This window comes from Botryllus schlosseri, chromosome 12 (assembly GCF_051294905.1).
Source record: "Botryllus schlosseri isolate E-star chromosome 12, Bs_hap1, whole genome shotgun sequence".
In the NCBI taxonomy this organism is placed as follows: domain Eukaryota; kingdom Metazoa; phylum Chordata; class Ascidiacea; order Stolidobranchia; family Styelidae; genus Botryllus; species Botryllus schlosseri.
This window is the reverse complement of record NC_137247.1, coordinates 23443335-23453490: the sequence shown is the minus strand read 5'-3', so window position 1 is coordinate 23453490 and position 10156 is coordinate 23443335. Positions and strand designations below refer to the sequence as shown.

General features: G+C 40.9%; 1 protein-coding gene across 1 annotated transcript; it reads right to left on the bottom strand.

Annotated features, from left to right (window-relative positions):
• Nucleotides 1-8054: 8054 nt before the first annotated feature.
• On the bottom strand, nucleotides 8055-9892 carry LOC145452747 (E3 SUMO-protein ligase ZBED1-like). Its single transcript, XM_080330900.1, has 2 exons — nucleotides 9809-9892; nucleotides 8055-9053 (listed from the first exon to the last, which is right to left on the bottom strand). The coding sequence occupies exons 1-2, from the start codon at nucleotides 9890-9892 to the stop codon at nucleotides 8055-8057; spliced, it is 1083 nt and encodes a 360-aa protein (XP_080187026.1).
• Nucleotides 9893-10156: the final 264 nt, after the last annotated feature.

The window sequence follows — 10156 nt, the reverse complement described above, 5'->3', positions numbered from 1 at the left end:
TGCTCTGATTCACGGGATTGCTGATGATCAGTTCGATCTGCCATAGTTTGCTTCTATGAATGCACGCACAAGTCGATTCTGCACGGTATAAGCCGATAACTCCAGATACTTGAATACATGCGAACGACACACGATTTTCAATTTCCTGCCTATATACATCCTGCTCAAAACCAAACTTATTTTGAATTTTGTCTTCGTGCGATCAATCAGGCATTCGACTGCGATACATTTAAACACTCCGAATCAATCATGGCAACTTGTCACCGTGACCAGAAATATATATGTATACTGCAATGCAATGGCGCTCAAACGGTGTGCCAATTGGTCTGCTCAGATGCGCCGCGAGCAACTGCAGTAAACAAGGTCGACGTATAACAAAATTAGGAAGTACAAAGTGTGCCTTAATCAGCGGTTCTATTATTCTTACCCACGCAAGACACACGATGTACAATGCGATGAAATGAACAGACACAAGAATGCCACAACGATCAGTTACCGTCTCTCAATCTGGCATCTTATCAGCCTAATGCAAGTGTTCGATCTTCCTCACTCCTCTCATCGACTTCGTTGTATTGGTCCTTGATCCGGTCTTTGCATCATAAATCCGACGTGAGTACAGCGAGGTAGGGAAGGTGAATCTCTGATAAATCTGCGACGCTTCGGATTTTGGTACTGCCATAAATGAAACTAGGGCTTCTGCAGTCAGTGGTGATAATAATTCGGGACGGTGATGACTGAACATTGAACAAGATATCATCTCTCGGGCAATATGCTATTTGCATGACTGCGATCACGTGACCCGTAGCGCATAGCAACCAGAAATTGGTAGCGCGCTACTCACTCGTGCGATTGTTTCACTGCTAATTACCGCATAGTGTTCTATTGATTTTCGGTTGTAAAGGTTTCAGGAATTAATCGTTGAAGTGATCAGAGACTAACCTGTGCTAACTATCACTCCTCCAGAGAGAATTTAAAACGGTTTCATCCAAATAACACAGAAATTCCTCGGCGACGTGGTCATATTACTTTACTCAACTCTGATATGCAGGACCGTAGCTGCCGTACCCAAAGCCCCCCATTGGCGGTGGAGGTGGGGTAAGACGAGCTCCGAGGGGCCCAAAATTAGTTTGTGAATAAACATAAATTACAGAGTGTTACCAAATATCCTAATTATCGGGTATCCTTCCCCCTGAAAAAACCGCATGAAATATAGAAATGGGCATTTTTGCGTCAGCCATTACCGCGCCACGACGCTCCAAGCAGGGCTTTGGAGCAGTCTTAAATTTCAAACTGCTCTAGCTCCAGCTCCGGAGCTCTCTTCTATCACATATTAGCTCCGGTTCCAGCACCTGAGCTCGTTGATACTAATGATCCGGCTCCAGCTCTGACTCGGGCTCCGAAAACTACCTAATGGTTCGGTTGTGTCTGTCGATTACGTCAAAACCGCACGAAAACGTACTTTACTCCTAGCCATTGCTATGTAATCATCATACAGCATTAAAACAGTGACGTGACGTTTTCATACCGGCACTGCGCTCGTTAATATCAACCTATAAATTCGAATTTATTATTTAAATGGTGCGACTTGTCCAGACGTAACTGCAAAAATCAGCGCATGTCGCGACCTTATCAGCAGAGATCCACTTTCTACGAAATACACAATGGTTTGAAATTCGATATTGGCGCGTTCGATACGAGTCGGTCCGTCGGCGATCAAGTTAGTGGAATAGAGAAGGTTCCCCTTCAAACGAATCGAATAAACTCCGAATTAATGCCGCTAAGAATAAGAAGGTGTTCCCCAGTCAACAAAAGTGCGTACTTTCAATGCCGAACCAGGCGAAGAAAGTGCAGGAGAGAAGTGAACGCAACCGTTTTGACACTACAGCGAGGCGGCACCTTTGATGTACAAAAACTGATCGCCCTCGAATTCAGAAGATCGATTGTTGTCCTTTCCATCGGTCGGCCAGAGAGATTGGTGTCAGCGGTATAAACCAATCAAATTGCGCTTGATTATCACGCGGCTTTACCGTGACGTTTCTTCTGCCTAGCTTTGCCAGGTTCATGAGCACTTGAGCGTGGAGTGATTGTGATGTCATAAGTCATCGGATGTTGTTTACCGCTGCACACTTCGTTTGAATTATATTCCGTCCAACAGACATGGGGTGATTACTTTATGAATGTAATCGACTGCGATTACGATTACTTCTGAATCACGCGATTACGATTACGATTACAGCAAAATCAGGAAGTAGTCGATTACGATTACGATTACATTTGAAAAGTAATCACGATTACTCACGATTAAATTTATTTTGCTTAGAACTATAATCTTGCAAGATATATTGGAAGACGATACGAGGATTGCGATGAAAATGCATAATAATTAATAAGATCACAACTTCCTGTATAAATGATGCTTCGTTTGCTTGTTACGTCATAATGTACCAAAAGCCCAACTTTATAGGGGTCGATTTATCGCACCCAACGATTTGCATTCTTTCCAGGTCCGTAACTGCCGCCTCAAACTCCCCAATAGGGTGGGGAGCTAGCTAGAAGTGGACTAAAAAGTATTTCGTAAACCAACATAAATTATAGAGGAATTTCGAGAGATATAATTAATTTTAAAAAAGTCTTCGAGCTTCGCAATTAAAAAAAAGCATGCCTGATTTAGAGGAATATGCATTTAGGTGCCGGTCATTACCGCGCCACGACACACCAAAAACATATCCAGTTTCGGCCAACATGCGACTCCACGAAATGTGCTACTAAAGAAAGACCTTGGCCGAAACTTCAGGTATGTGTTCATTGTCAATAGCAGCGCTGGGTGGCGTGACTAATAGTCTCGGCCTTTCAATCTGGGCCCACAATACAACTACTACCCGGGGCAACCACAGAGAAAAAAAGACATGCCAATTTGTGTCACGAATTTGTGTCACAATTCGTCTCACGAAAGTTTTTCTTTTAGTCTGCTACGTTTGGGCGACTACATTATCCTTTGATTATATAACAGATCGAAGGTCACGAATTAACAACATACAATAAAGTAATTATAACAACATACCAGATGTTATAATTATGAGTTCGTGCCCCTAGCTCTAAATGTAGATGTGATCATCGGAGGCTGAGAGAGGATTAAAAATGAATAGTAAAATGACGTAATTACCAATATTATTGAACAGCTTCTTGGAGGTGCAGAACTTCAATATACAATTGAATAGTATGTTCATATTGAAATGAATAGTATGTTCATATTGAAATGAGCCCGAATATTTTCGGCTGGCACTCGATTACCCTTGACGAGTGTCAGCCGAAAATATTCGGGTTCATTTCAATATGAATATAGTATTCAATTCAATATTATTGACGAAATTCATTCTTCAACTTGAAAATTGACCGCCCTATGAGGTTTAAGATAAACTTTTGGAGTGGGAGACGAATTGTTGCTTTGGTGCAGATTCTAGCTACCACCCTCGTTAACACGGTTTATAAGCGGATGCCTACAGCGGCAGGTCCAAATGTTGAGTAAAGAATTGCGAAATTACGATTGGCGTCCGTTGCAAGTAGAGTGAGAATAAGATAAAGTTAAGATAAAATTCTTCCTTCTACTTAATACAGATACTGTAAGCTGTCGTTACGAGAGACGGCAAAGAACGGCTCGATTATGATATATATATTAGAAGCCGTTGATTTTAATGCCTCGTTGTGGAAATTGTAATGTTTTATTTGACTAGGGTTACCATACGTCCTCTTTTAAGAGGATTTGTCCTCTTTTTTGACTTTTTTGAAAGTGTCCTCGGAGGACGCCCTTTTGTCCTCTTTTTTGAGATTTTGTCCTCTTTTTTAAAAATTTAGGTCACATTTAGAGCAAAATGAAAGTGATATGACGTAAATTAGCACAGAGGTGACGCTCCGGCGGTTATTTCGAAGTGAAAAACGGTGATTTGAGGTCTGAGCGAAAAGTTGACCTTTTATTTATTTTTTATTTTTAGTCAACCACCTATCAATATGGAGAGAAAAACGGTATTTTGAGCTCTGAGCGGAAAGTTGGCCTTTTTTTTTTTTTAGTCAACCGATCACAAAGTGGGAAAAATTCACCGATTTTTGAGAATTCTTCTCCGGTTTTGCAAGTCTCAAATTTCTGAAAAAGTGTCCTCTTTTTAGATTTCCGAAATATGGTAAGCCTATATTTGACGAGTACAAAATTTGAAATCTTCGTCCGGTGTACGACTGTACGTACGTTCTACATAGGCCTATGCTGCTCCCCTGCGTTCAACTATGCATAACCAAACATCAATAAATAAGTTACTATTTGAAACTATTAACGTAGTGGTGATTATTATCCTACTGCGCGAGTGCAGGGTGGTGGCGTCTGGAGTGTATTGATATACATTCACACTACAATGTACATCGAATACCTATTTAGTATTTACTATGTGTAGATACTTCTCACGCAATGACGAGCAAATCTGATATTTCTGACGTAATAATGAACAGAGGCGTTTGAAAATAAGATGTTTGTGCTACCACTAACCTGGTATATTATCTCTTCCTTATTCACAAATGTTCAGTTTATGTTACAGTCCCTTCACAAATAAAAAGTAATCGTTCTTTCACAAAGCAATCGATTAGATATGGGAAGTAGTCGATTACGATTACTTCGGGATTTTTTCAAATGTAATCGATTGCGACTACGATTACTTGAAAATGCTGTAATCGTCGTAATCGATTACGATTACTAATCGCGATTACCCCATGACTGCCGTCCATACCGGCGAATTGTATTTCCGAGATTGTAGCGTTGAAAGGGAATATGTATGAAGTTCTACGTTGAAATAAGTTGAGCAAGAGATATTTCGGGCTATTATTGAAATTTTTTACATGCTTGCTTGGATGTGTATTGAAAGTCAATCGGTGTTTCGAATAGAAGTGCAGTCACATTAACTGCTTGCTTGCGTTAGGTTTATAAAATGTGAAATGTCAGATTGGCGGCAGTGAACAGCGTGATACTTGTCAAGTTATTAGTGCTCTGAAAGTAATGCATACTACCGGGCCGTCGATATTCTAATGCTAAACCGCGGAAGAGTGTCGGTACCCCTCACCGGATCTTGGCGTGTTGTGGTGAAGGCTTTGACATCATTTGTTAGTAAATTCATTAGTGTATGTACATTAAAGAAACATGGGATATGCTCAACCCATCTATTTTCTCTGTCTGCAATAGCTGTGACTGAATTTACAATCATGGATGTTCGTTATAACAAATGGCATTTCAACTGTTCAGCCAAATACTATATCTTGTAATAATTTCTGATTAAAATTTGTGATACTCATTTCAGGTAATCTACGAGTTATTTTGTTGATATATTCAGCCTTTATTTTACGATGGAGACTGAAGTCATGAAGTGATTGCGACATGCCCAAATATCACTATAAGTCTGATGGTGAATTGAAAAGAATGCAGCGTTGGCAAAGGCGGCACTTCATAAAATATCATACTCTAAGCATTGGTTCAACCTGCAGCGACAATGACCATGATCAGCCGATTATCACTTCTAAAGATATCTGGATGACAGTACATCGCACGAATATGAGGCCAGTGGAATTACCCAGATATCAGAGACTACGCCAGGCCTGAACTTGGGAGAAATCATTCACAATTGGGCTCTGAATGAAGTTAGGGTGCCACACAGTGAGTAGGCTGCAGATGGTAGCTCCGCGTTGCTTGATCCTATTCTTCCCGCCAATGCACATACTTGTTTGATACACCAGATTTTGTCTGTATTTCAATTCAAGAGCAGGAATAGCTGTCCTTGTCCCGGAAAGAAGATCTCTCTGCATCTCAATTGAAATCAATATGTTTTATGCATTTTATATGGCTGTCTGTCTGTATTTGACCGGTATTTTGTATGTGTGCTCATGGTGGATTTTATTATAACCTGTGGCGGCTCGTCCTATAGGGCAACTGGGGCATTGCCCCACCTAAAATTCTGTTCAATAACAATTTAACCATTTATAGACGCACAGCGATCAATATATACTGAGATCACAGCGAAACCCGCGTTCTTCTTGTGCTTTCGCTTGGAAATGCCCATACATAGCGAAGTCTCTGCGAAAATCGAATTCTCTTCTGTGTTTTCGCTTTGTGAATGCCTAGCCGGGGCTTGCCCCGGTAGCGCTCATAACAAGCTTTCACTATCTATTCTCTCAAAGCCGCGCACAATAAAGAAACAGTGATTTACTCTCTTCTATTCGTAAAATGGCCGAGCAAGTGGGGCAACTATGCCTGTTTGCCCCTAAGGTGTGATGTAACAATCGTATCTATATCTGAACTCGGTTACCGTAATATGCGTTGAGTCGACCTTTGCTGGTATAGGTCGATTTTGACGGTGTTTCGCACCATGATAATTCTTGAAACTTGGTATGATATGTCGTGAAGGTAGTATTTAGCGCTGCTCCAAGTTTCAGGCTTGCTACTTAAAGATAAGGGTAGTTATTTCGTTTCCGAAGTTCAGTGTGTGCTGATCTATCATGTACAATTGTACATTGTACAGCAAACAGATTTTACTCAAAAGCCGGTATTGGTCTCCATTGATTTTGACGATGTTCCATACCGAGATCGGTCATGACATTTGGCACGGTAAGTCTTAATGTTAGTATCGACCGCTGTAACAAGTTTTAAGTTTGTCACTGAACTATATGGGTGGTAATTTCGTTTCCAAAGTCGAGAAGAGCTGACTCTTTCATTTATCGCTAACAGATTTACGCAAAAGCCGTTATTGGTATCTATTGATTTTAACGATGTTCCATACCTAGATCTGTCATGAGCTTTTGCACGTTATGTCTTGATTTTAGTATCGAGCGCGGTGCCAAGTCTTAAAGTTGACACTCAAAGATTGAGGCAGTTATTCCGTTTTCGAGGTCGAGTATGGTAGAGATGCGCGCTGATCTGATACTTAGCCTACCTACATCATTGCGGATCTCGCGCAAAAGCCGGTGTCTGTCTGTGCTAATCTAGTCTGCGTTCCATAACGAGATCGGTGATGATATTTCCAATGGTATATCTCGATGATCGCATGAAACAGCTAACTTAGATTCTCGGTTTGCATTCAAATATTCACATAATTTTATGTTCGCCAATGTCCATTTCACTGTGAAACTGTGGCCTTCAAATTTTACTCAAACTTCGGTGTTCGTCTGTTTGTATTGATTTTGACAGTGTACCATGCCGGAATGGGTTATGAGATTGCGAATGCTACTTCTCGATGAGTTTATGTAACAGTATACTAAGTTTACGGCTTTCATTCATGTATTTATTAAGTAATATATTTTCCAACGGCGATTTCGCAGCTGACTTGTAAAGTGTAAGCCGTATGTGTTGTGTCACAGTCCCCAGTTTCAAGGCCAAATGTGATATGTTGTTCCGAGACCGAAGTTCCGAGGCTGCTGTCCTTAGTTCTTCAAAGACCATTCAAATTGATGTTCTGGATTCAATATGACAGGCCCAATCTATGAGATAACAATTGCGTATGTGTCCGAACTCGTTGACCTTTGCAGTTGAGCTTACGCAATCTCTCGAGTTCTAGTCATTGGAATTAGTCTGGTCAAGTCAAGTGCGAACATGAATCGTATTGAATCTTTGCTCCGTACGTAGTTTATGCAGTTGCCTTTAGAGCGAAAATTAGAGGTCTAGAAATTGTCCAGTCCATTGATCCAATCGTACGCCGGGTACCTCCGCTTTGGTTGCCTATCACCTGGTCGTAACTAGGGCTGGGCAAAATCGAGTACCTAGCTGATTCGATTCTGAATCGAGCATAAACCTTCGAGTCGAGTCGAGTATTCGAGTAGCACTCAAAAAGAGGTCCTATGTTCAAAACAAACAGAAATCAGTCCCATTTCCACATTTTCTATTGGTACAAAAGAAAATTTATGACAAACTGATGTCAAAATGACATTGCCACATGTGGTCACTTGAAATATTGTACAGTTACTTGTACACAGGCCATTCAAAATGTAGGATACACCGTGCACATGCAATTAAAAATGGACTTGTCAATCAGTTAGTATAAACCGTTGCATTTCAGAAAGACGAGAGCTTCCACGTGCCTCCCCGTGAGGCTAGATCTTAATGCAGATGCTGTATTCCCAGCTGTTGAAAATACTCTTTCTGATGGAGTAGAAGTAGCTGGCACACTCAGATATTTCAATGCTAAGTTTACAATGTTTGGATACTTGGCTTTATTCTCTTTCCACCAGTTCAGAGGATTCTGATCCTGTGTGAGCCTTTTTTCACAGAAGTATTTCTCAAGCTCATCATGAATTAAATTAACATCAGTGTCGCTAGAGCTGTCACTTGACTCACTGGAATCATAAACTGCATCAAGCAGCTTATTCAATGAAGAGCTTTTACTTATACCACTGTTAGTTGTGGGAGTAGCTTTGGTAATAACAGTAACATTTTTTTCCTTGCCCACTACATCCTGCAGCAGTTCACACTCGAGCAAACCGCGAAGTTTAACAGATTGTGTGGAGTCAAGTCCTTTGACTTTATATCTTGGATCAAGTGCGGTTGCTTTCCAAGTAATGTCACCGTCTACAGGCATTTCAAGAAATCGTGCAGACATTTGCTCTCCCAGTTTTTTGCAAAACTCTTTCATCGGTCCGCTAGCTTCTGATGCTGCATCCCAGACATGTTTCTTCAATGATGTAATATACGGATTTCTGAGTGATATTGAAACTTGCCTTTCAGCACCCAAGATCTCAGTGGCTTCAGCAAAAGGTTCCAATATGTCAGTCAGTTGCTTCATCATAATCCAGTCCGATTGTTTCAGCATGTATTTACTAGTTTGGGATTGTTGCTCGTTCAATACAGCTATTACTGGCCACTGCATATCAAATAATCTACGCAACATGTAGTAGGTGCTGTTCCACCTGGTTGCCACTTCCATCACAAGCTTTCGAAACTCCACTTTAATCTCCTCGCATTTCTGCTTTAGTAATGATGTTGCTACCTCCGATCTTTTGAAATGAGCTACAAGTCTTCTAACGTCAGCTAGGCACTGTTGAATTGAGGAGATTGCCAAAGCATGTGTGATACAAAGTTGTATTGAGTGCGCTGAGCAACCTAGACTGCACCAACCATGCTTTTTTTGTAACATGTCTTTTGCTGACTTCATGTTTGAGCCATTGTCACTCACTGTACAAGTAACTGCTGATAGCTTCACATTGACTTCGGCTAATATCTGTTCAACCCAATTTGAGATGTTCACGGCAGTGTGACGATCATCTAGCAATTTACAGCGCAGCAACCATGATTGCAGGGAAAACTTTTCATCAATGAAATGTCCTGTAACAGCAAAGAACGACTCCATATTGATAGTGGTCCATGCATCAAATGTCAGTGCAAGATGTGTTACTGTGGCAAGTGCAGGTTACTTTTCGAGGCAACAAATAGATCTTCTATGCGCCGTGCAAAAGTACGTCTTGATGGTATGCTATACTTAGGTTCCAGGCTTGAAATCAAATTTTGGAAATTTTCCCCCTCAATAACAGAGAGTGGCCTTAAATCACCCACAATAAATTTGACAATCTTTTGGGTAATATGCTCTTGCCTAGAAGGAGTCATGAAAGAAAAATCCAATTTAAGCTGCTTCGGACTTGATGTGGACGTAGAAGGTCCAGCGTTGAGATTTTCACGTTCTTCGTACAATCTTCTGTTCAAATATATGGTAGGATGCTTGCTTTTTATGTGCCTCAGTAGGTTGGTGGTGCTATCGAGAAAAGATAGTTTTTCTTTGCAAAGTATACAAGCTACCTTCCGACCATCTCTTCCTTCGTTGACAGGCGAACCAAAGTATTGCCACGCCGCTGACTTCCTTCCTTTCGAGGCTTTGCTCATCGCTGCGCTAAACACACTTGTGTAATTCCTCAACCGGTATAAATTACAACCACGGTATACCAGGCTCACTCTCACAAAAACGGATCAACACGTTCCCCATTATTGCGTCATAATGGTTACGGAGCAGTCAGAGACCGTGAATTAAGAAATGTTTTAAGGTGTATAACCTCATCTTTACATGGATAATAAATCATATTATTAACATACTGGAAGATTTCTGTGCTGACACTTGATATTGCTGCCTGCCTAATGAAAAATTTCGAC

Bases quoted from the DNA above. Each gene is read 5' to 3' on its own strand.
- LOC145452747 (XM_080330900.1), bottom strand. From the start codon at position 9,892: ATGAGCAAAGCCTCGAAAGGAAGGAAGTCAGCGGCGTGGCAATACTTT. The intron at 9,054-9,808 runs GTAGCTTGTATA...TCAATTCAACAG, and splicing joins AAGGAAGAGATGGTCGGAAG to TGCCTAGCTGACGTTAGAAG.